General features: G+C 43.3%; 1 protein-coding gene across 7 annotated transcripts in view; it reads right to left on the reverse strand.

The window, feature by feature from the left end:
• Positions 1-27,550, reverse strand: part of SEC31B (SEC31 homolog B, COPII coat complex component) — an 82,905-nt gene that overhangs the window by 40,090 nt on the left and 15,265 nt on the right. For all 7 annotated transcript variants that reach the window (XM_073685751.1, XM_073685750.1, XM_073685749.1 and 4 more), the window contains 6 exons: positions 21,781-21,942; positions 20,737-20,889; positions 16,546-16,776; positions 14,492-14,566; positions 7,181-7,273; positions 479-587 (listed from right to left, as the gene is read on the reverse strand). In XM_073685751.1, the coding sequence (XP_073541852.1) occupies positions 479-587; positions 7,181-7,273; positions 14,492-14,566; positions 16,546-16,776; positions 20,737-20,889; positions 21,781-21,942 (823 nt within the window). The remainder of the gene's footprint in view (positions 1-478; positions 588-7,180; positions 7,274-14,491; positions 14,567-16,545; positions 16,777-20,736; positions 20,890-21,780; positions 21,943-27,550) is intronic.

Genomic DNA, 27,550 nt, shown 5'->3' on the forward strand with positions numbered 1-27,550 from the left:
GTCCTTCTGAATGGTGAGCGACTGCTGTGACCTGGAGATAACCTATACCATGGTACTATCAAGTAGCAACGCAACTTGCTTATTTTTCACAATTTCACCAATTTAATTTTCCAAATCTTGCCATATAAACTAGAGACATGTGAATTAATTGGACAGTCCCATTAAAAAAAACTGTTATTTTATAGCTGATAACAGCCATATATAGAGGCTTTAATTTTTTAATACTCAAGCCATCCATATTGAATACATAGTATATAAAGTCCTTTGTCCTCACAGAACAAAACAGTACTCCAGTCCATTTAAATGAATCGGGCTAACCAGCAATACCAGAATTATAGCCATTGTCACATGTGATATAGTTTCTGCGTAAAGAGAAGCAAACCGTTTTATCTCATTTTAGACAAGTCATTCAATGACTAGAAGTATTTATCTGCACTAAAACTGGTACAAAACGAAGAATGGTAACATTTGTACATACCTGATGTTACAGGGATATCAAACTTGGTGGCCTCCTGAGGAGGGAGATTAAAAAACTCCATGGAGGAGGAAGAGGAGGACCCAGTTTGCCCAGTAAAACTGCTTGATGCCTAAACCAACAATATATAAATAATATGACAAATTTAGTTTTTTTTTTCATTAACTAAGAGTATGTTGACTCATGGCGCAAACTGTATTTTATGCAATGTATTGTGGGTAAAAAATGCTGTTTATAAAAGATCAGCAAAATCAATGACATTTTTAAAATCCCTTCCTTTAATTTTGCATGTATTTGGAGACCTGCTGCATTTTTTGCGAAAACGTAGCATGTCAATTCTAACAGCGGATTTTAGCCATTCAAATAAATACTAGTGTTGAGCGAGCATGCTCGACACTGATCGGTACTCGCCCGAGCATCTCGCTACTCGGGATGTTCGGCGAGCACCGAGCATTTCCGGGTTACTCGGGCGGGAGCTCGGGTCTCCGCCCAGCCAGTCACTGTAATGCCGCAGCCATGTTGTTTGTGGGCATTACAGTGATTGGCTGGCCGCACAGCGTCACCTCGAGTATTTAAAACCGGGCGCCGCCATCTTGGAAACAGTCGCTCCGGATCAGACAGTGTAGGGTCAGTGCTGCTGAGTTAGGGAGAGATATATAGTGCGAAATAGGTAGTGTAGGGTCTCTAAAGCCTGCCTGATCAAACAAACAGTCCTTCTCAGGACTAAATATCCATCCCAGATATCAGGCAGGCAGGCTGTATAGGAGATGCGGTGGTTAAACCAGCAAAAACTGCATTACAGTCCTGTGTGCTCCTGCTGGTCAAATTGCTAGACTTATCCTCCGGTCTCAGGAGCCAGGAAAAAAACTTTTTTTTTTTTCATCTAAACCTGTACTTTTTTTTTTTCCCTCAGTCAGACTGTACAAATACGCGTCTTATTAACCTTTTGGTATTCCCCCCCCCCCCCCCAAAAAAAAACAAAAAACAAAAACTGAGTGTGTCTGTGACTGTTCAGACACCAACATATCTGTTTAAAAGAGTCTGGTGTAGGCCAGATACCTAGAAGTTTGGTTTTGCAGCTGCACAGTTCAAATCTCATTATTATCCAGCTTTTGCCCTTTTTTATATAAAAAAAAGTAATAAGTGTCTCCCTGACTGTTCAGTCACAAATATATCTGTTTAAAAGATTCTGGTGTAGGCCAGAGAAAGAGAACTGTGGTTTTCCTATTCCACGGTTCTAATCTCCTTTTTATTACCCTTTTTCCATTGATAGTGCGAGTGTAAGCTATTTTACTTCATTTACAATGGGCAAGGCGCATGGCAAGGGAAGTGGAACTGGACGTTCTGGTGACGGTGCGTGTAGAGGACGGGGCCGTGGCCAAGGTGAAAATGTGCCACAACCAACAGCCACATCTTCTCGCTCCCACGTCTTGACCGAATCACTAGGGAAGCACAGAACAACACCAGTATTGCGAACTGATCAGTGTGAACAGGTTATTAATTGGATAGCAGATAATACTTCCAGTTACCTGGGCACCACCACCTCCGGTCTGTCTTCCACACGGTCAACTCTTAGTAGCCATGAGTCTCGACCGCATACTCCTCCTCACCCTGATGCTCCTTCCTCCCACCATGCCAAGTGTTGTCAGACAGCAAGTGATCCCACACTTGGACACTCTGAAGAGCTGTTCACTGGTCCATTTCCATATTTGGGCCCCTTGCCTGCTCCGCTTGAAGTGGTGGAAGAGGAGATCCCATGTAGCGATGCCACGGCCACAGGAAGTCGACGCTGGCATTTTGTCACAAGAGGTGGACAATGACGAGACACAATTGCCACGAAGTGAGGAGGATCGTGGTGCGCAAGTGGAAGAGGAGGAGGTGGTGGATGATCTAGTAACTGACCCAACGTGGCAGGAGGACACGCAGAGCGAGGCCAGCAGCACACAGGGGGAGGGAGGCAGAGCACCCCAACAGGCAGGAAGAAGCAGTGTGGTGGCCGCACACAGAAGGCGGGCAACAGTTCCCCGTAACACCAAGGGAGGGAGGGAGGGAGGGAAGGAGGAAGGGAGGGAAGGAGGAAGGAAGGAAGGAAGGAAGGGAGGGAGGAGAGCATGGTCAGTCGTCACCTTGGTGAGGACACGGAAGTCTCGTCCGTTACCAGTCTGTCACGCATGGCTGACTTTATGTTACGCTGCCTTAACCGTGACCCTCGCGTTGTCAAAATGTTGGGTGACTGTCATTACTGGTTGGTGACACTTTTAGACCCCCGCTACAAGGAGAACTTTCACTCTCTTATTCCTGAGGTGGAGAGGTCTACAAAAATGGAGCAGTACCAGAAGGCCCTTGCTGCAGAACTGTTAAAAAAAATTCCCATCTGAACACGCTAGCGGCAGAGGTCACAGTTCGTTGACCAACCAAGGCGTACAAGCGAGAGAGACGCAACTCCAATCCAGCAGAGGCAGGGGAACACTGTCAACATTCTGGGACAGTTTTCTCAGACCCGCCCAGCTTACCGGCCTTGAGGCGCGGGGTACTCTCACAAGGAGTGGAAAGTTTCAAAAGATGGTGAGGGAGTACCTTGCCGACCGTACTAGCGTCCTCAGTGATTCCTCTGTGCCTTTTAATTATTGGGTATCCAAGCTGGATACTTGGAATGAACTCTCTCTGTACGCCTTGGAGGTCCTGGCCAGCCCTGCCGCTAGCGTGTTATCGGAGCGTGTTTTTAGTGCCACTGGGGGAACTATAACTGATAAGCGCACTCGCCTGTCAACTAACAATGCTGACAAGTTGACCCTTATCAAAATGAACAAGGGCTGGATTGGGCCAGACTTCTCATCACCACCAAATGACAGCAGAGTAACAAAGTCAAATCCACGGTGTTATTTCGGGAGGTGTATTCCCATGCATCGCTTCACACCCACACATGGGTATACGCTTCCTCATTTCGGCTGTTTTTTGCTCTTCTCCTTATCCTCAGCCTCCACCACCACTATACCACCAGGGTGACTGTAGTCCATGTTGCCAGCATTGCAAGTTCCTCCATCCTAATTTTTGGCAGCTTTTGCTTGGAAGGCATAGGCAAAGACTATGGGAGACCCACTTCCCAATAATGGGAATAATGTTTTTAATATGCTGTACTGCATGGCTCTTGTAAGGGGCATTAAAACTGTCTTGTTAAGCTATTGCGACCTCCACCACTCTTCCAAGAGGCATTGATATTGTCTTTTAATTCCACTGCGACCTCCACCACTCTTCCAAGGGGCATTAAAACCGTCTTGTTAAACCACTCTGAACTCCACAGCTCTTCCAAAGGGCACTGAAATGTTGTTTTAAATTACCTCTAACCTCCACGACTCTTCCAACGGGCATTGCATTGCCTCCTAATTTTAGTCAGCTTTTGCTTTTCAATGCATAGGCGAACACTAAGGGAGACCCACTCCCCAATAATGGGTAGAAGGTTTTTAGTACGCTGTAATCCACGTCTGTTTCAAGGGGCATTCCAGTTCCTCATAATTTTTGGAAAGCCTTCCATTAACTGCTTAGGCCAACAATGTACAGGAGACCCAGTTGCTATAAATGGAAAAAACGGTTTAGTTAAGGCCCTCTGACCTCCATGTCACTTCCAAGGGGCATTGGAGTGCCTCGAAATTTTTGGTAGGCATTGCACTCACTGTATGCCCTATAACTGTGTAGCCGAACCGCTCCTTTTGGTACAGAAACATATCCTACAAGACATGTGTGGTTGACTGGCCTGATATTGATGTGAATGGTCCCTGTTCCTCCTGCTCTTTCTCCTTTGCCACCACCTCATCCATCATTCATCACCTGAAGCTTTGTTTTAACGGGAGTCATAGAACTGGGATAGTAGCAGGAAAACATCCAGCAATCCTCGGAGGAGGTAGGATATGCGCCAAAACGCTGACCACCTCAGGCCTGGCCGCTACTACATACATGCGCTTGCATTCCAAGGAACAGAAAGCTAAGGAGATGGATGGTCTCATGATCATGAATAATTTACTCGTTGTGTAGGAGGCTGACCACTGCTGCTGTCTACCTTCTGAACTTTGTGTTGAAGCCTGATTGACCCAGGACCCGCAATCCTCTATGTCTGGAGGACCTGTTGCATCCCAGTGTCCCACTGTGTCCCGGCTTCCACAATATTAACCCAGTGTGAAGGCGTCAGTGAGATGGACCATACCTGGCCACATTCACTTGTCCACGTGTTTGTGGTTAGGCTGTCCTTCAAATAGGGGCGGCTGGGGATCATTTATGGACACCCGGCCGCCCCCTGGCAGCTGGGGACCAAGCGTGGACACCCGGCCGCCGAGCGGCTGGGGACTGAGTATGGATACCAGGCCGCCGACGCAGTCATGACGTGGTGGCCAGATTCCGCCTCCACATGCCTAAAAGGCCCAATTTCAAGTGTAAGCAAGCTAGCAGTATGGTATTGCAGCCTGGGGGTGGGTGGGTCACAGGCTGCACACTTACGCTTGCATTCCAAGAAAACAAAGCAGATGCTAACTTCTATCATCATCATCATGCTCCTCACCTTGGCACCCTCAACTCCCCTGATGGAGAAGCCTGGGCCCACGGGAGGAGTCTGGTTGTCTGGTGGGCTCGGCCAATGCTGCCCTAAAGCAGGCCAGGCTAAGTAAAGTGTGGGGAAGGTTACCGGGACAAATAGGGGCGGCTGGGGACCGTTTATGGACACCCGGCCGCGCCTTGGCGGCTGGGGGCCGAGTGTGGACACCCGGCCACCCCCTGGCGGCTGGGGACCGAGTGTGGACACCCGGCCACCCCCTGGCGGCTGGGGACCGAGTGTGGACACCCGGCCACCCCCTGGCGGCTGGGGACCGAGTGTGGACACCCGGCCACCCCCTGGCGGCTGGGGACCGAGTGTGGACACCCGGCCACCCCCTGGCGGCTGGGGACCAAGCGTGGACACCCAGCCGCCGGGCAGATGGGGACTGAGTATGGATACCAGGCCGCCGACGCAGCCATGACGTGGTGGCCAGATTCCGCCTCCACATGCCTAAAAGGCCCAATTTCAAGTGCAAGCAAGCAGTACGGTATTGCAGCCTGGGGGTGGGTGGGTGGCAGGCTGCATACTTGCGCTTGCATTGCAAGGAATGGGGGAGGTACAATTGAACACTGCCCTAGGACAAGGACTTGCACGGGGATAGTTGCAAGTCTCCATCTTCGGATGCGGCTAGGATCACTTCTGATGGGCACACTTTTAGGCAGTTACCTGGGTGTCAGAGATGCTTCCAGTGGTCTTCCCCATGCTGTTCCCATGTCTTTTCAGCACTGTATGCATGTGTCACACAGCACATGGCCAGATAAGGTTGTAAAATGTTAAAATGACATTTCCCGGTGAATGCATTTGTCACGGTTGAAAGAAGTACAAAAGTACAAAAACGCATAAAAAATGCTACTTGTGAACATAGCCCAAGGTGTGGAGGAGTATTTTCGCTTTTGGTTATTTATTTTACCTTATACACAAGTCTTTACCCTGGAAAGGATGTTCCTTAACATATTTCACAGGAAAACCGTTTCAGTTTCGTTTTTGAACGTTTTATTGTGAGCTTAATACCTCTGACCACCTTGTTGACAGCAGTGACCTGGGGGTCAGACATGCTTCCTGGGGCGATCCCCATGCTGTCCCCATGTCATTTGAGCACTGTCACTATCGTTTTGGGCACTTTTTAGGCTTTCTACAGACTGCCGGGGGTACCGCCGCAAAAACGCTCATGTCTTCCATAGACTAACATTGGGCTCGTTGCTCGGGTCGAGCACCCGAGTATCACGGTGAGCTCGGCCCGAGCTTCGAGCACCCGAGCATTTTAGTGCTCGCTCAACACTAATAAATACTTTAAAAAAATGAAAGTAAAACAAAACAAACAAAAAAAAAAGCATAAAAAAATGTTTGAAATATACACCAAGTTTTTCCTTTGAGAAAGAAAAAATATAGTGCAAAAATGCGCTGCGTGAACATATCCTTAAAAGGGGTTTTCCTATGGACAAAAGTTCATTTTAATCAATAGATCTTGGAATAATAATAACAACTTCCACAAATTGATGTGTTTAAATAAAATGTTCCTGTGCTGAGGTAATCTTATAAATGTGCCCCTGCTGTGTACTGTGTAATGGCTGTGTCTGACCGTGCAGTAATATAGTCTGATCATACCACAGCTCCTGGGCAGGGGGGGGGGGGGGGGGGGGGGGGAGAGAAAAAGAGGATACAGTCAGGAAAGCATGGGATCACAGCTGATTATTTTTGTGAGGTAAAATATTTCCCTGCCTGTTTTTAAACAATGTTTTACTTCAAAGAAGGAATCATTTGTGATCCCGTGCTGTAATGTCTGTGTTCTCTCTTTTCCTTCCTCCCCTGCCCAGGAGATGTGGTATAATCAGACCATGTCCCTGTATGGTCAGACACAGCCATTACACAGTACACAGCAGGGGCACATTTATAAGATTATCTCAGCACAGGAACATTTTATTTAAACATCCAATTGTGGAAATTATTATTATTCCAAGATCTATTGATTAAAATTAACTTTTGTTCGTGGGAAAAACCCTTTAAGTCTCAAAAATAGCGGTCTTACAAAATGTAACTATAAATGCAAAACACATAGCAAGCCATCATTCATTTTTTGTTATCGGAAAAAGTCTTCGCTGTATGCTATAGTAAAGGGATCTTACCTGGCTAGACACAGACTGGATACTCTGTATAAGATCCTCTCCATCTGATGGGCTAATTTTGTTTTGCCAACCATCCCCCAAAGCAATGGATATCTGAAATAAAGTAGTCACTTCAAGCCGCTGCACAATAGGCACATCTGGATACTACAGTAGATAAAACTTTTATACAGAAAATTGCTATTTAGCAGACAGACAATATCGTAATTCAGGTAGCGTGCCATTAGAAAATGACCTGCTGCTTAAAAGGGGTGGTCAAAAGACTTACATTCATGACTTATACTTGGGATAAGCAATAATACCGAACAGGTAAGGGTGCAATACCTGGCACTCCAGCCGATCAGCTGTTCCCAGTGCCCTCCTGAAGTGCTCAGTTGTGGAGCGGCACAGCGCCATCAGCTATATAGTGGCCACTGCCGGGTACTGCATCATCGAGATCACTGAGCTGCTCAGTGTCACAACCCCACTAATAAGATATTGGTGGCTTATCCTAAGGTTAGTCCATCAATGTAAAAGTCGTGGATAACCTTTTATTCCGTTTTTTCTATTAAATGTATTTTTAAAAAATATGTTTTAAATCCTGATCTTTATTTGAAAAAAATAAATAAAAAATTAACACTTAAAAGGGGCTGTCCACTACTTTATATTAAAAGGGGCTGTCCATTACTTTATATTAAAAGGGGTTGTCCATTACTTTATATTAAAAGGGGTTGTCCATTACTTTATATTCCCCCCCACCCCCCCCCCATGTATCCCCCTGGGGCCCCTAAGACTTCTTGTAAATACAGTGCCGGCAAAAAAAATCTTTACACTTGCGCAGTGAAATTATGATGTGGATTTTCTAAGTGTACACATTGGGGGAGATAATAAAAAACTGTCTAATATTAAAGCTGGCTTTGTTGCAAATATCAACCAATCAACGCTCAGTTTTCACTTCTCTGGTAAAGCGAAAGCTGCACTCTGATTGGTTGTTATGTGCAGCTCAGCCAGTTTTGATATTAGGTAGTCTTTTATTATCTCCCACAATGGGTCGAAAGAAGCTTAAAATGGAAGAGAAATCCCGTGCCTTGACTCTGCTCGAGAAGGGGGATTCGGTGATTGCTGTAGCTAGAGATCTGGGAGTGTCAAGAGAAGCAATTTATCAACTGAAGCAGTCGGTGGCATCATTGCCTCCTGGGATGGTACCGCAGAGGAAGTCAGGCTCTGGCGCACCTAGGAAGACTTCACCAAGGACTGATAAGCTTCTGAAGCGTGAAGTGATGTCACATCCTTCTATAACTGCCGTTGAACTAAAAAACAAGTACCCTATGCTCCTCCAGAACATCGCAACTAGGACAATTCGTCACCGCCTGCAGAAGGACCTGGGTCTACCAAGTTGCCGTGCCGCAAAGAAGCCCCTGCTCACAGCAGCAATGAAGAAGAAAAGGCTTGCCTTTTGTAAGAAATATCAAGATTGGACATCTGAAGAGTGGAAGAAAGTGATGTTTAGTGATGAGAGCAATTTCAGGCTGGTCAGGGGAGGCTCAAAGCTTGTGCGTCGTCCGAGTACCGTGTCACGGTATGACCCAAAATATACAGTTAAGACTGTTAAACACCCTGACAGTGTGATGGTGTGGGGTGCATTCACTGGAAGCATGGGCAGGGCAGGTTTGTACTTCCTACCCAAGATTGTAACTATGAAAGCAAGCAATTATATTACTGTTTTGGAAGAACACATGCTTACTTTTTGGGTCATACATCAGTGTGATTACTTTATGCATGATGGAGCCCCTGTCCACAAAGCCAAGGCCGTGAGAAAGTTTCTCAGTGACCATAACATTAACATTTTAGAGTGGCCAGGTAATTCCCCTGACCTTAACCCCATAGAAAATGCCTGGAATTTAATGAAAAACAAGGTTCAAGAGACACGACCCAGCAACATCAACAATCTAAAGGAGGTGCTGAAGACACTGTGGGTAAACATGGACTCCACATACTTAGCCAACCTTGCTGAGTCCATGCCTAAACGACTGCAGATGGTGATAAAATGTAAGGGTGACATGACAAAATACTAATTGTAATAAAATATCCACAATAAAACACTTGAATCCACTTGAATATTAAGATCTTGTGGTTTCATTGAACTTGTAAAGATTTTTTTTGCCGGCACTGTACCTTCTATTGCTGATAATACCTGTGAGCGGCGCCATCACTGGCCACTCACAGGCATCACATGACCCCCGGCTTCAGCCGACTCTGACATCCGCTGATGTCACGACAACTGCTGGCAGCAGCCGGAGGTCACAATCTTCCTGGTTCCACGGTGGATGCCAGGCTGTGGGCGAGGATACTCCCCCAGTGTCACACCCAGCATCCACCGCGCACTCTGCCTCTCCCCATTCATTGGGAAAGTGAGCGGTGGATGCTGGGTGTGACGCGGAGGGTAACCCCTCCCACAACCCAGCAGCCACCGCGGGGACCCGAGCGCTGAGTCACGCCTCACTTGTCGTGACGTCAGCGCGGGGTCACGTGATGCCTGTGAACGGCCACCGATAGCGCTGCTCAAAGGCATTATCAGCAACAGACAGTATTTACAAGAAGTCTTAGGGGCCCCGGTGGATACATTGGGGTGGGGGAATAAAGTAGTGGACAACTTCTTTAATGGAGTTACTGCCACCAACTGATGCTACGGAACAGCTCCTATTCTTTTCAATTGAGGTTGGTCTGCAACACTGACAGCATCCATTACACCTTGTACGGTGATAATTGCCGATCATGGGGGTGCTGGGTGCCAGTCTGTTATTGATGACCTATCCCAAGGATATTCAATCATTATGGAAAAAGTGCTGCAATCCCTTTAAGCATCCATTACTATTTGAGTCAACCAGGCAGTCAATGATGTTTTAAAGCCTAGAGGAATCCACATACATTCAGTCCCTACATTTCAGCTGCACCTATATTCAGTCACATTGGACGGTCATGCAAGGAAAGTGCTGTGCTGATGAATAGCAGCAGTACTGGGTTTCCTTCTCTCATTCATAGATGATGCTGTGCTAGAAAGCAACTTAGCCGTGTGACCAGGCTAAAGAATTTATGGGCCTATTTTTGTCCTTTGTGGTCTCCTCAGGACACTGATATGTATATCCCAGTGGGTTCAAGCTGTCAATGTTGAAGAATACAGGCGTCAATGTAGAGGAAGATTTAAATCCAATACACCAAATGACAATTTTTACTGCCATAAAAAAAAAAAAGTCTTAAAAGAAATAAAATCTTATAGGCGAACGTTCCCTTTTTAAATAATTAAAACAAAATGGTTATACATATTTCCTAATCAGTTTTTTACCCTATCTTACATACACAATTAAGCTGCAGTTGCCCTGACTGAGCATCTGGTAATAGCCTTCAGAGGTGAGCCTTACTGCAGGCACACAGATCCCGGAGATTGACTTCTAGAGCACAGCTTTCTAGGCATGCTCTGTGATCTGTGCAGAGGTCTTTGTGCAGTGACAGAAGAGGAGAGAGCTCTGACCATTACTTATTCTGAGTGGTGGATTCTGTGTGATCTCTCTCTATAAATTAATCTAGCCTGTGATGACAATGAGATGACTACTGGAAAGTGATCTCTACAGAAAAGATTATCAATAGTCACAGTGGCTAGTGTGAAAATTGCAAGATTATATATTCTTTATATGGATAGTGATATGGGGAAAAAAAGTAACTTGAATTGACACCAAATTATTTTCTTATAAAACATTCCCATGATAAAGGCTCTAGTGTGCAAATTATTCAAAATTAATGTTGGTATCATCTAATTCCTAATAAACCATGATTAATTCTGTCCTTTATTCTTGGGTCTAAGGGGTAAGGTTCTCCTTGTGGAGAGTGACAAGCCAGGCCTGGCATGTCAGAGTGAGGAGACTTATAAGCTATGCATGCTCCTCTGGGAAAATAAATATGCAAATTGTCTCTTCAGTGTGAAGAGGACTAGAATGAGTTCCACCTATTGGAAGTAGTGATTCTAAAAGTCAATATTGACTCTTTGACAAACCTTGCAATAGGATAAAAGCCAAACCAGAATCTCAATTTGCAAGCAGTGTGTTTCAGGAAGTTACCCCTCATCAGTGCAAAGTATGAGATTCAAAACAGTTGCACAGGCATACTCTTCCCCAATTTGACAGTGATATGAATGAAACAGACAGTCCTGACCTGGTTAGTGACAGCAATAAACTACAGAAAGTGATCCCATTACACCGCTATAGCTACACAAAATATAGCCATCACTGAGCAAGACATACAGTATAGGGTAGAGACCGATATACACTTAGGACTAAAATCAGCCGAACCCACAAATGTTGTCTGACAGTCCCATAAGGATGGGGGGATCCGGCCTGTTGGATTTACGACATTCAATCCTGTATTTTGGTAAAGACACAAAATGCAGCCACACAGATTTCTGACAGCAGCTCTCTCATAGAGAACAAAGGAATGCACGACCAAGCGACCATTCCTAGGTAAGGGGGAGTTGGGAGAGATAGTTGTCATAATGTGTATGGGGGTCATAATATGGAAAAGCATTCAGAAGGCAATAAACATATGTCAATGCAACACTCCAGCCAGTAAATGGACCCATGCATATTAGAGTAGGAGACGCTAACTGGTTTTGGTGATTCTCCCAATGGCAGATGTTCTGGGGAATGAAGGATCGGCATGTTGTATCTCACTACACCAAATCCCTTGTTTTTGTAGCTGCCAGAGGTTTGGTCTCTTCTCCATGATGAAAACACATGAATGCTTTACCAAGCATGCATGGTTATGGGAGCGGGCACGGATAAAAGGAGATTTTAAAGGGAATGAATCATGAGAAAATGACCGTTTAAATCAGGTTTTTCTGTTAGATGTATTTTTTTTTCATATTACATTCTGTATTAAAAAAAAACAACAAAAATTTACAATTATCACAAGCAGGATTACAATGACAGATAAGACCTCTATACACAGCTGATTACGCAGGATCCACCAATCACCGTAGAAAAAGTCTCAGCAAAATTCTTGTTTAGTAACCCGTTCTATTCACGCATGCAGTGGTGTGTACAATATACATACAGTTGTGCTCAAAAGTTTACATACCCCGGCAGAAATTTTCCTTTCTTGGCTTTGTTTCAGAGAATATGAATGATAACAAAAAACTTTTTCTCCACTCATGGTTATTGGTTGAGCGAATCCATTTATTGTCAAACTACTGTGTTTTCTCTTTTTAAATCTTAATGACAACCAAAGACATCCAAATGACCCTGATCAAAAGTTCACATACCCTGGTGATTTTGGCCTGATAACATGCACAGAATTTGGGTTCAAATGGGTTTGAATGGCTACTAAAGGTAACATCCTCACCTGTGACCTGTTTTCTTGTAATCAGTGTGTGTGCATAAAAGCTGAGTGAGTTTCTGAGATCCAGACAGACTCTTGCATCTTTCATCCAGCCACTGATGTTTCTGGATTGTGATCATGGAGAAAGCAAAAGAATTGTCAATGGATCTAAAGGAAAAGGTAGTTGAACTGTATAACATAGGAAAGGGATACAAAAAAATATCCATGGAATTGATAATGCCAGTCAGCAGCGTTCAAACTGTGATTAACAAATGGAAAATCAGGGGCTCTGTAAAAACAAAACCACGGTCAGGTAGACCAACAAAAATTTCGGCCACAACTGCCAGGAAAATTGTTCTGGATGCAAAGAGAAACCCACAAATAACATCAGCTGAAATTCAGGACTCTCTGAAAACTAGCGGTGTGGCTGTTTCAAGATGCACAATAAGGAGGCACTTGAAGAAAAATGGGCTGCATGGTCGAGTCACCAGAAGAAAGACATTACTGCGCAAATGCCACAAATTATCTCGCCTACAATACGCCAAACAGCACAGAGACAAGCCTCAAAACTTCTGGTACAAGGTAATTTGGAGTGATGAGACCAATACTGAACTTTTTAGCCACAACCATAAAAGTTACATTTGGAGAGAAGTCAACAAGGCCTATGATGAAAGGAACACCATTCCTACAGTAAAGCACGGAGGTGGATCTCTGATGTTTTGTGGATGTGTGAGCTACAAAGGCACAGAAAACTTGGTAAAAGTTGAAGGAAAGATGAATGCAGCACGTTATCAGCAAATACTGGAGGCAAATTTGCACTCATCAGCCCGGAAGCTGCGCATGGGACGTATTTGGACGTTCCAACATGACAACGATCCAAAACACAAGGCCAAGTTGACCTGTCATTGGCTACAGCGGAACAAAGTGAAGGTTCTGGAGTGGCCATCTCAGTCTCCTGACCACAATATCATTGAGCCACTCTGGGGAGACCTCAAGTGCTCAGTTCATACTAGACAGCCCAGAAATTTACAGGAACTGGAGGGTTTTTGCCAAGAAGAATGGCCAGCTTTACCATCTGAGAAATGGTAAACTACCACAATAGACTTCAAGCTGTCATTGATGTTAGATGGGGCAATACACGGTATTAAGAACTGGGGTATGTGAACTTTTGATCAAGGTCATTTGGATGTTTTTGGTTGTCATTAAGATTTAAAAAGAGAAAACAGTAGTTTGACAGTAAATGGCTTCACCCAATCAATAACCATGTGTGGAGAAAAAGTTTTTTTTGTTAGCATTCATATTCTCTGAAACAAGGCCAAGAATGGGAACATTCTGCCGGGGTATGTAAACTTTTGAGCACAACTGTAGTTGTCTGCCGCCTAATGTACACAGAGGTTGCCAGACTGTGCCTACACGTCTGCTGTTGGAGAAAATGAGGATTTTTGGATCTTAAAATGTCAATTAATAAACTTTCAGACACTATGGGGGCGATTGATGAAGACTGGCATTGTGCACGTCAGTCTTAATAAAGGGCTTGCAGGAGTATGATGCGCTGAATTCATTAAAAAGGCGTACGCCACACTGAATTCGGTATATCTACTCAGTGGCATGTGGCTCGCCAGAAATGCTACTAAACTCAGGAACGTCTCAGCTTTTAATGAATTTGACAAGCCGTCATAGCCATGCCCTGCCCCGGCACATCCCCAGTTGATTCAAACTAGTGTGAAAATGCCAAAAGTGGCAAAAAAGTTTTGCTGACTTTTCAAACTATTTAAATGACAATTTTCTAGAGAAAACACTTTAATTTATTGTCCCCTTTAAGTTTGAGAGTTTACAAATCAATTTTGAGGGATCGCTATTGGCCTAATGACCAACATCTAGGCATTAGCAGATTTTCTAAACTTCTTTCCAATAGAATAAACATAAGAATTACTGTGGTCATCATCTGTCTGACATAGTAAACCTGACCTTCTTATGCAGCTCTTCCTTGCTATAGCCAAGCAATTTCAAGAATTTTTCCCTTGCATCCTGTTCAAAGTTAACCTGTAATGAAACAAGTCGTCAGGATGAGTTAATGATAAGTTGATGTCATAAGTATATCCACAAACTATTGGGTATGTGCACAAGTTAAGGATGCGGTGCTGAAATTTCTGCATCTCTTGGCAGGAAAATAGCAGTGTAAAATAGGTGCGTTTTTGCTGCAGATTTTTCCCCACTCTACTATGGGTAAAATCTGCAGCAAAAACGCTGAAAGAATGGACATGCCGCAAATAAAAATCTGCAGGTCAAAAATAAGCAACGTGTGCATGAGACTTCAGGAATCTCATTCACTATGCTGACATCAGGAAACCCTTCAGGTATTGTGACAAATCTGCGCAGAAAAAAAGTGACAAAACCGCAACGTGTGCACAGGCCCTTAAAAGTATATCATAATTTCAGCAAACATTGTTCTTCCTCCTCTTCTTCAAAGATCTTTTTATTTTTTCATCGATGAAAGGAGTCAGGGGTAACTTTTAAAGGGGTGAATTTTGCAATATACTTTGGTCTTACTTCCTTACAGTTTAAGATATTTTATAGTACTCATTCAATGGAAACGTTATAGCTTACGGCAAGTGGATACAAATCTGTCTTACTCACGTGATCCAGTCCGTACAAAGTTCATAACAATTACGGTACAGTTATCAGTGCTGCATCTTGTAAGGAATTCACACACTACAACATAATCGGAGAAACTACTTACACAGCTAAGATACAGACCTTTGACTTCAGGCATTGCATGATAAATGCTATCTAACTATGCCTAGAACAAAATTACCATTTTTATTGAGTTTATTACATATTCTCATCATTCAAAAGGAATACTTCCGGCACATATGGGTTTTTTATTTTGTAATTAATATAAATGGAATGTTTTTTTGTTTTTTTTTTATTTTGACAGTGCCATGCAATTAAAAACTAATTAGAAAATGTGGATGTTCTTTACGAGTCAGCCCAAAAGCTAAAAACCCCTGAATGACAGTGCAGACTAAAAGCCTGCAGATCTGAGAACGTTGGAGGATTGGACAGCGCTGCTGTTCTCTATAGGCGGTGGAAAAGATGAAGTATAGAATCAGCAATGCCATGTCTCAGGACAGCAAAAGTACACAAAGCTATGAATTCACACCAAACATCTGTAGACTGGAAAAATTAATGGGTTTTTCTCCCCTCCCCAAAAAAATGTATCCCCTACACTGAGGATATGTAATAACTTACTGATTGCTAGGTGTCTGACCAATGGAACTTCCAGTGATGGGGGCTCTAGAATCCCAAAAATGGGGCTCTTTTGAATGGAGCGGAGATGCACTGGCTCGACCTCCACTGCACTCATTGCCTACAGGACTGCCAGGGGAAGCAGAGCGCTGTACTCCACTCTCTCCAGCAACTCCCAATGGCAATGAATGGAGTGGATGTCGCTCTTAAACTTGGAATTGATGGGAATCCAGACAGTTGGACCCCCAGCGATCAGAAAGTTATCCCCTATGCTATGGATAGGGGCGAACTTGTTTTTGGAAAAAACCCTTTGGGTAGTGTGATGCTTCGTTTTATCTGGATGTACAATCTAATATGCAAGAAGCATTACTGCTACCTGATAAACACAAGCGACCAACATAAGAAGACTGAATACAAGTGTCCTTTTGGCTTACACGGGGCAGTGACGTGTCAGCATACCAGCTTTTATACTGTATAGAAGAACATGCATGACACTTTGAATGCACTATTACTCCTACCAGAAAAAAAAAAATTAAAGACACTCTCTGACCATGGCTGCTTACCGAGGGTCCAGCACAGCTGGATGACCAGGTTATGCGATGTTCCCGGTGGCTGCACAGACCCAGGGGCTTATTGAGGTCTACAATTATGCTCGCTTGTTGGGGTATCTCACTGATGTTCTGACTTACAGAGGCCCGTTATCATATAAGAATCAGAACATACAGAGACACCCATACATTTGTTTTGTTGATGGCAAATATTAAATGCAATACCTTGAGGAAATTCCAGATACTTTTGTCGAAAGCGTGTGAAGAGCTTTGAACTTTACTTTGGCAAAAGCCCAGGAGATTGCCGGACAGCAGCGCAGCTTGTAACTCATCAGATCGCAGTAAGAACTCCTTCTCCGTGGTCACCTGACTGATGCACACTTGGCGAGGAGTGGGCTCATGTGTCTGCTGTGCAACAGCTGTGGGAGAGTCAAAAGTAACCAACTTTCCCCCAAACTGACAGGAAGAAAGAAAAAGAAGATCATACGTTTAGCTTTTGCTGAAAATATTTATATTTGAATTACTCATTACTCAGTGATTGTGAAACAATACAATATTATTAACCAAAAAGATCCAATATCAAGTCTAAGGACACAAAATTTTATATACGTCTACAATATTTTTAATACATTCATTTTCTTTATTTTTACTTTTTCAATCCCCTTAGAAGACTTTAACCTGCCATCCGATCATTTGATCACTTACACCACACATGTCAAACTCTGGCCCGCGGGCTAAATCTAGTGAGTATATGTGGCCCAAGACACTGGGCAGGGCCCGCAATGATATCCCCCCACCAGGCTTTGCACTTTCAACTGTATCAGCAAACTGGATGTCAATACAGTTAAAAGCAATGATTGAGGAGGGCACGTCAGCTGACACTAACTTCGCCATCATTCTCCCTCTGTGTCTGAAGTCTCGGTGCAGCGGGCACGATGACGTCATTACTACTCGCCCACTGTGCCGAAGAGTGCAGAGGATCAGAAGATGCACTGTAGAGACCGGCGCTGCAGGGGAACAAGGACAGGCGAGTATTTATTTTTTATGTGGGGCCCATTATACTATATAAAAGGCAATGCATACCCATTATACTGATATATATATATATTATACTGTAATATGAGGCCATTATACTGTATGGAAGGCAATGGGCTTATTATACTGTATGGAGCACTACGTGGGGCCATTATACTGTATGGAGCACTACGTGGGGCCATTATACTGTATGGAAGGCCATGCGGGGCCATTATACTTTATGGAGCACTATGTGGGGCCATTATACTGTATGGAAGGCAATGCAGGCCCATTATACTGTATGGAGCACTATGTGAGGCCATTATATTGTATGGAGCACAACGTGGGGCCCATTATAATGTATGGAGCACTATGTGAGGCCATTATACTGTATGGAGCACAACGTGGGGCCCATTATAATGCATGGGGCACTACGTGGTGCCCATTATACTGTATGGAGGACTACGTGGGGCCCATTATACTGTATGGAGGACTACGTGGGGCCCATTATACTGTATGGAGGACTACGTGGGGCCCATTATACTGTATGGAAGGCAATGCAGACCCATTATACTGTATGGAGGACTATGTGGGGCCCATTATACTGTATGGAGGACTATGTGGGGCCCATTATACTGTATGGAGGACTATGTGGGGCCCATTATTCTGTATGGAGGACTATGTGGGGCCCATTATACTGTATGGAGGACTATGTGGGGCCCATTATACTGTATGGAGACCATGTGGGCCCCATTATACAGTATGGAAGGCAATGCAGGGCCTATTATACTGTATGGCGCACTATGTGGGGTCCATTATACTGTGAGGGGATAACAACAGTTGGGGAATCATACTGTGATGGGTCACTATCCTTTGCCGGGGAGGTTGAGGGGGGAACAGTAGTGTCATCATATCGTGCGTGTGGAGGGTACTAAGGAGGAACTTTTGTTTGCATCACACTTCATTATTCAAGATTTTATATCCTTTGTTATCACTTATTTAAATTAGGCCATATGTTTTTTACTGCACTTACATAACATATATTATTCCAATATGCTAAGATCTATTAATTAAAATGTACTTTGTTTGTGGGACAACCCTTTAAGTTGGTTTCCATATGAAAAGGTTCATCGTTATATTTGATAAAGTAAAACTTCCTCAATTGTAGACATTTTTTTTAATAAATATCAAAGTTGGCCCACGACTTTGTCCAAGCTTTTAATGTTGGCCCTCTGTGTATTTGAGTGTGACATCCCTGCAGTAGAGAGTTAAATCAGCATTCTCCTGCAAAGTCCAGCCAAAGGCTGAGCTTCAAAAGAATTACCAACATGGCAGCCTCAAAGCACCCCCGTCTGCAGTGACAACCCATCAGCACCCAGAGATAGCATTGTGGAAGGGGAAGATGGGAGTCGGTGCACACACACAGTAAACCAGTCATTGAAATGTCTCTGACACTGTCGGACAGCAGCATTTAAAAGTATAAACAGCAGAGATCGGAGCTAGATTTGGTCACTGCTGTTACAGGCAGATACCGGCTGTACAACACAGCCAGAAACAACCGGCCATTCTACGGGCCCAGTTCCCAAGCTCGCTCCATACATTCCCTGGGCCCATACGGCCTAAGTTTAGAACCGTTAAATGGTTGTGTAAGGATTGAATAGGAAAATATCTCCATGAGGAGGGAATATATGCACATAATTTATAGAAAGTAGGTAACACATCCAACATCTAAATATGCAAGATTGTGCAAAACATGACATACTGAGTGAGATTTTTGGTAAGGGAAGTTCATTCAGATAGCTATTCTAAATCCAGAAATATAGATGCAGTCCACCTCATCTGCCTCGGGTGTCATGTATGGACGACTGGTAGCTGACTTGTCTCAGTGGTTGTTGGGTTACGGCTTTACCCAATATTTCACATGGATAGCCCTGGGTCACATATTTTTTTCAAACAGACCTGCTTTTGGGAATTATTGGAAACAATTCTGCTAACTCTGATAGATTGGCTACTGAAGTACAGTAAAAGTTTGTTATCAGTTGGTTTTACAAATAAATGGATGGAGAGCCGCTCTCCCTCGGGCCATATCCAGCCCTATGGCTGTTCCTATCCGGCCTGGGACAGCCAAAGGCCAGAAACAGTGGTGTACCGCACCAAGCGACCTACCCCTGCCCAGAGTCTACATTGCAGTGGTTTCTGCATCCTCAGGACGCAGATACAGGTGAATACAATGGTAATACTGAGAGTGGATGAATGAATCCCTAGTGCACCATTCAGTCTGTGCGACTGAGTATCTCAGCAAAGAAGGCGCGATGATGTCACTAGATCGAGCCTGCTGTGCGGAGCCTCAGTCCTCACGCTGCCCAGACCAGAGCACTGCATTGGATGAGGGGAGTAGTTTTATTTATTTTTTATCAGTCAGTAGTTGGTGGGGAACTGTGTTATACCTCATACAGTGTGGGGTGCCATGGGTGCACCTTACTGTATAGAGGTAGCTGTTGATTATGGAACAGGGGCTGAATTAAGTTTACTGCCTTTTATACACTTTATAGTTTGGATTATCAGCTACAAGTCCATGGAACAATAAGCCTTGTAGTAACATTTACTAACAGTAGCAGCTGGTCAACATATGCAATTCTTCTCAATATTAAGTGACAAAAAGAAATATATAATAATAATCATCAAAAGTTCAGTCAGTCGGCTCAGCCCTCCACAGCACTATCAGTCCCTCATGTGTCTCTTTCATGTGTTTTTTTTTTTAGATCTCTTTATACACTGTGGTATACAAATTAGTGGATAAAGGTCTAAAGACCCCATACACATTAGACTAAAAAGTCTAGGCAACCCCTCGTGTATTGGCCGACAGACTAATGTGGAGGGGGGGACTCCCAACTCCTTTCCCCCATAGAAGACATTGGGAGGCCGGGCGTGTGGGAGAGAAGGAATATGGCCTGCTGAATTACAAAGGCAGAATCTTGTTTTCTCCTGGTCATAAGTTGCAGTCAGATGCCTGGCAGCGTCTCTCTCATGAAGGGGCACAGGAGTGTTCAGCTGAGCCCAGTGTATGAAAGGAGTCAGGGGAAGATCGCAGGCAAGCAGGCAACTATCAAATGCTAAATAATTTAATTAACTAGTTAGTTAAATTATCACAAGTGCATAACACCCTCTTAAAAGCTAAGTATATTTTATTATTGTGGCTCTATAGCAAGTCCAAAGACCACATAGGACTCGAAAATTCTGCAAAAGATATGCCCAAAATAAATAAAGAATGCCGCTACTTTCACATAGAAACAGATCAAACCTCAATGATCACGAGGGATTATAAAACCTGCGTAGTACAAAGTACAGTGACCGGACAGCAAATAATTCTAAAACTATTGCTGTATGAGGACACCAGCTCACCGCAAAGGAAACGCCAACTGGTCTTCTAATCCAGCGAGGGGGCTTTTTCAGGGGTGGAATAACAGTGGTCTGTGTGGCCTGCTGTGGCACTTGGAGAGGAGGTAGAGGTTGTCCAGTCCCAAAAGGATCCAGGTTGTTGAAAGAAGATGATATCTAGGGTAAAAAATTATAGGCAAGAAGTAAAGGCAAGATCTGACATTCCACCTGTATTTTCAAAGGGTTGTCATGGTAGGCAAAACTGGCCATGTAAAGAAGAGATAGATACAATCTATCTATATCTCTTGTTGATCAGAGGGCTGTCGCTGGGACCAGCACCGATTGTCACAACTGGAAATTTTTATCCCCATTACGCTTTCTCTTCATGAGAAAAATCAGTCCCCCCCTTTAGAGTTAAAGAAGCACTACCATTATTTTTATTTCATTCTCTAAACCTGTGAATACTTTTGTGTAGGGTGGTTTAAGTGCGGTAATATTCTCACAGATTGCAGTCTTCCCAGGTTTCGCTCACTGTTGCAGTCCTCTTCTCACTCATGGGACTTCTCTTTGGACTAGCTGGATTACCCTGTGCTCTGTGCGTGATCCAAAAGTGGCTTTTATAAGGTAAGTCAATGGAGCGTCAGAATGTGACTCCATAGGCTGACATTGGAAACGTGACTTCCAGCTCTCACAGAGCGCAGTGTGATCCGGCTGGTCAGAATAGAAGTCACGCGACTCAGAAGAGGCTCGCAGTGGCACTGGAAACTGATGAGCATATTAATACACTGACACTACACTACATTACATTACTACATACATACTACACTATGTCTAGTATGCATGGCTGTTCTTTTCATTAACCGGTCTGGCGATGGAGAGCTAATCAAAAGAAAAACCACAGATGCCAGGGAGTAGGAGGCGGTCCTCAGGTCCTCCTATCCAACAGCCACAGATTACTGATGAAACAGCTGGGCAGGCTACTGCAAATCAATTGCACCAATATAGCGGTTGGCTACCTATTGTCACAAACGGCATTTTATATTCTTCTAGAAGCACTTCCGGACGTACCCTTTCAGCTTGGCTCCTCTGCTGAGCTTCTAGGCTTCCACCCATGACGGAGTACACACTGACCCAACCATCAAAAGAGGCAGCAGAGAAGACAGATGGATTGCGGGGGCACCACTGGACATCAAAGCACCACTGGTTTTTGACCGGCAGTTCGTATACCACCTACATTTACAAAGGAAATCAGGTTTTAGAATTGACATTCTATAAAAGGTCACAAATGAAGACACCACGTTCTTACTGTATACAGTCTCCGCATTAGACTAAGATTTCTATGAATTCTTACTTACATAAACTGTATTAATACCCAGGTCTGTTAAGCATTTATAGGTATTAATATTACAAACATAGTACATTTACTTTCCATTTCCTATATTTTTTTTTTTTTTGTTTCCCATTACCCAATACCATTCAGCCCCCATCCAACAAATAAGACCCAGGGTGGAGGAAGCGAGGAGTAGAGATCGAAAGGGAACAAAAACCTGTTCGTATGCTACATTCAACCACTCACCCATCTTAAGGGATACATTGGAAAACTGTTTTTTGTGCTTCTATGCATTTCGAACTTTGCAAAAAAATATACGTGTACATATTATACATACAGATGTACATATCTACATACACACACATTATATATGTTATATATACAATTTTCTACAAAGCCTCCTCATTCCAGACGCTCAAGAGTAATTAGACAAATTAACTTTACCATAAAATGTTCATTTTTAATACTTTGTAAAGAATAGGGCAGCACGGTGGCTCAGTGGTTAGCACAGCAGCATTGCAGCGCTGAAGCCCTGGGTTCAAGTCCCACCAAGGACAACATCTGCAAGGAGTTTGTATGTTCTCCCTGTGTTTGAATGTGTTTCTTTCAGGTTATTCGGTTTCCTCCCACACTCCAAAGACATACTGATGGGGAACTTAGATTGTGAGCCCCAATGGGGACAGTGATGATGATGTCTGGAAAGCACTATGGAATTAATAGCGCTATATAAGTGCATAATATAAATAAATCCTTTGCAGGCAGTGACTGCCTGAAGTCTAGAAGCCATGGACATCACCAAACGCTGGGCTTCTTCCTTTGTGATGCTTTGCCAGGCCTTTACTGCAGCAGACTTCAGTTGTTGCTTGTTTGTAGGTCTTTCCGCCTTAAGCATGTGAAAAGCTGCTCGATGGGGTTGAGATGTAGTGATTGACTCAGCCATTGCAGAATATTCCACTTTGCCTTAAAAAACTCCTGGGTCATTGTCATTGAAATTTTCCTGGAACACTATCATGCAGATATACAGTTCCTCATTCCTGCCATTGCCCACACCAAACTTTTTTGTATTGGAATTAGACCAAATTTGGAAAAATAAAAGATGACCCCCAAATCCTGATAAGGGCCCTTTCACACTGCGTTCTTCACCTCATTTGTTCGTCCAAACCCAACCAACAAAACGAGATTCGGGGGTAAGCACCGACAGGACCATTGATTATAATGGCGCCGACTGAGTCAATGTGTGCTCTGTCGTGCATAATGTTCGGGAGTATACGCCTACTGGAGGCGGACACTGAGACATTGTTCATTTTTGGAACAGTAACCCCATGTTTTCTGTTACAATCAGGTAAAAATGTCTTCAGTCTAAACATTTTTTTTTTCCAAGTAAAAAAAAAAAAAGTCAATTTACATAGGACGAAGCCAGGTTATTCAATGATCTTACTTGAATCTTACTTGAAAGACATTGATCCCTATGTATTTGAAACTGTTGCAATAGCGGCAAGTTCAGAATGTGCATGTTTCACCACAGTTTCCAAAGGAAAAAGGAGAGAGATTTGGGGCAGGTAATTTCTAGACCTGAAAACAAGTCAAACTGCTGCACTATGTGAACAGTGGCCTTCACAATCCCTCAGCCCCATGTCTGCACACTTTAAAAAAAAACCTTCAAATACTGAGGGCTGAAGACCAGCTCGGAATAAAACCATTTCAATTTGTATGGCCTATTGACTCTGACTCATGATAAGGTCTCTGCAAAAATTTCAAAACTTGGTTTTACACCAGTGATTATGAGGCATATCGGCCGACATGACTGCAGGGCTGTTAACAGCTTTCATAATCACAGTTTCTGACATCAAAACTGGAAAGGAACCATTGCTTAGGACCTCATTCAATAGGAGTTAAACATTTTCCAATAGTACCTCCCCATATAACTTGAAGGACCTTTGTGTTTTTGACTATTACAGCTGCTCTTTATAAATAGGTCCATCTAGAAACTCTTCTTGCCATATAGTAAGGTAGGCTAGTGTCGCACTGCAACATTGCATCTAATGATAATAATATTTATTTTTATATAGCGCCAACATATTCCGCAGCGCTTTACAAACATTTTCATCACTGTCCCCAATGGGGCTCACAATCTACATTCCCTATCAGTATGTCTTTGGAGTGTGGGAGGTAACGGGAAAACCCGGAGGAAACCCACGCGAACACGGGGAGAACATACAAACTCCTTGCAGATGTTGTCCTTGGTTGGATTTGAACCCAGGACCCCAGTGCTGCAAGGCTGCTGTGCTAACCACTGAGCCATCGTGCTGCCCATAATAATTTTGTATGGCGTCACAAAAAAATTTCCAAATATGTTGGGACCATCGCTAGTCTCAAGTCACATGCGTCTCATTTGTCACAGACGGCAAAGCAAGGCACATGCAACTTCTCTGCAATTTGGCCCTTTTTTATTTTTCACAGCCCTAAAATAGTTGTGCGACAGAGAATCGCAGACAGGTTGCACAGATAATTTTTGTTGCGCGAAAATTCTGAGAATTGCTGTCAAGCGACACATGTCAGTGAGTAACCCGAGCCGAAAGGAGATTCCATCAAGGAAGGAACTTCCGCAGCCTGATGGATATAGACTACAGAATCTCCTTTCTGATTTCAAAGTGCTGCGGAATATGTTGGCGCTATAAAAATAAACTATTATTATTATTATCCCACAGTTCATACAGCTCCCTTAGTCATTACTGATACTGAATTGGATTTGTGCCCATATTGTTATATCCTACTAGCTATTTAAATTCTTTGCGTGTTTAAAAAAAATAAATAAATAATAATAATAATCCAAATTTTTACTTTTGCCCTTTTGAGCTTCAACTCAATTGTTCTTAATTTCAATTCAGGGATTATGTTCAAAAGGTCTTCTGGGGATCAGTTTATCGAGATTCTGCTCAATACTCCTCTAAGGAATGCCACTACCGGACAACCCCTCATCACTCAAAAAAAAAACCCCACAATATACTTACCAGCCAGACTGGCGCCAACGCTCCAATGTTGGCACTGTGCCCCCAGTGGTCATGTGATATTATTACAACATTTCTATAGTTTCTTTATGCCACCATATGCCACCATATTGCTGGCAGTCTTATCATTAACGTTATATTGGTTTCAATTCTTCGTTAATAAATATTTTTTTTTATATATATTTCGCCTGTTTTTATTTGTATATTATGGTGAATTATCGATACCAAATTCTGGTACTATATTAGTATTGTCACATTATGGGTTTCATTGATTGGATTAAAGCAAATTGGATCCGGCAATTTCAATTTTTTACTTTTTTTTTTTTTTTGATTTTCAGAATAGTTTTGAATTCAGACCTCAATTGGTTGATTATTTTTGTTTCTATTGACCAATAAAATGTTATTTTATTCTCAATAAATTACACAGATTTACAATTTGTATCTTTTCCTAAACCTCAGCTGATGTGTGATTAAGTGCTCCCTTAATTTTTTGGAGCAGTGTATATTAATATGTAGGTTTTCAAAGTAATTAACCCCTTTAGGACTAGCAATTTCTGAGCTTCAGTTCCCCCCCCTCCCCCAACCCTCTTCCCAGAGCCAGAACAACTAATTAAAAAAAAAAAAAATGCAATTCTGGCACTTTGTTTTTATTTCTTTTGCCCTCACTTTACTACATCCCTGAGGTCCCGATTCTGTAGCTCTTTCCTTTTGTGCTGCGTTATTCACATTTGTTTCTTCAGAAGTGAAGTGATGTGAAATCCCTGCTTACAGGCCAACTGGGCATTTATTCAGCGTCTTCTCTGGGGGTGTGCACCATCACTCCTCCCTCTCAAACATTGCCAATCACAGCTCGGCAAAGTACGAGACTGCTAGATAAGCTGTTATTGGCAGCGTCTGGGAGAGGTGAAAGAGATGGCCACTGAGAGACTTTGAAGAAACATCCAATTTGACTGCAAAGCAGAGATTTCACATACTGTACTTCAAAATAAACAAAATGTGAATGAATATCTCTGCAATGCAGAGACTGAGCACAAAATGGCAAAATCAAGGGAGATCAGGGATTTTTTAAAGGTTTAACAAACCTTTTGGAGCAAATGACAGGTCCTCTTCAAATTGATTCATGTAAAAGTGGAAGGAATATAAAAAAAAATTAAAAAAAATTGTCTCCTCTACCGGACCACACCTGGCGCTCACGTGACATTATTAAAAGACATATGCGCTGCACCCAATCAGAGGCCACTAATGGGCTGTAACGCTCACACTTCCCTTGGACGAAATTCAGAGGTGCAAGGGAGGTGTTCGTGCTGCAGCCCAATAGCAGCCACTGACTGTTATGCCGCACGTGAGCTGTAAGCAATGTCACTTAAACGTCGAGAGTCCTGGTGCTGTCATCACTGGAACAGGGGGTATTAAATGGGTAGTTATAAGGGGATCTATCAGCACGTGTCAATCTGTACCCTTAATTAAGCCTTCATTGCTCCATTACTGAAAAAAACTGACGTTTAATTCAAATGCAAATAAAGCTTTGGGTGTGGCAAACCTCTTCCTAAAACCACGAGGAAGGTGTGGAAGAGAGCTAAGAAGGCAGAGAGATTCAGGAAGTGCTCCGATCACACCTAGAAGCACTTCAGCCTAATCTGCATACAGAATAAAACAGTTTTTTTTTTCTTCAGTATTTGAGCAATAGATTGCCTAAAGGGACCCTGACATGAAAATGGTATCAGATCTGCAGGCAGAATGTTATATAGCAGAAGGAGCATGCCAGATTGTTATACATTATTGTGGGAGAAGTTTCAGTAAAACTTGTATTTTATTCACTGAAATCCCTGGTGTATGTATGCATACAAGTCCAGTGGGTGGTCCTATTTGGTGAGTGGCAGTCTTCCCTGCACGACTGTGCATACAGAGATATCTGTCAATCATTAGTAGGACCACCCAATTGACTCGTGTATAAGGACACCAGCAAGATCATTTAATAAAATACGAGTTACACTGAAGCTTTTCACACAAACCTATATATCATTTAGCTCAGCTTCTCCTTCTCTATACCGTGCTGTCCACAGATCAGACTGCATGTACAGTGTGACAGGTTCCCTTTAAGTAAAAGTACATATTGCCATACGATTCAAAGGACAACATACCCAATATATACAGTTACTCGTTGTGGAGCCAGCCGAAGTGTTTTCTTGGATAAACTATTTCTCAGCAAAGGCTTGTATACATATAAGAGTAACAAATACAGCTGTTACTCACCCTTCTGGGTCCAGCGATGCTTCTCTGACCCTGCTCCGGTTTACTGATTGCAGCGGTGACATCTAGACTATAGCACACATCATCTCTGCAACCAGTCACTGAGCTCCGCGACTGACAATATAGCCAGAACAAACAGCTGAACTTGTCGATTGGTTGCAGCGGTGATATGTGCTGTGATCATGATGTCGCCACTGCAATCAGTAAAGACCGAAGCAGGAGCATAGGGGCATTGCTGGACCTCGGAGGG

Source organism: Phyllobates terribilis, unplaced genomic scaffold, assembly GCF_046119375.1.
Source record: "Phyllobates terribilis strain yellow unplaced genomic scaffold, ASM4611937v1 Scaffold_5__5_contigs__length_657084704, whole genome shotgun sequence".
NCBI classification, from domain to species: Eukaryota; Metazoa; Chordata; class Amphibia; order Anura; family Dendrobatidae; genus Phyllobates; species Phyllobates terribilis.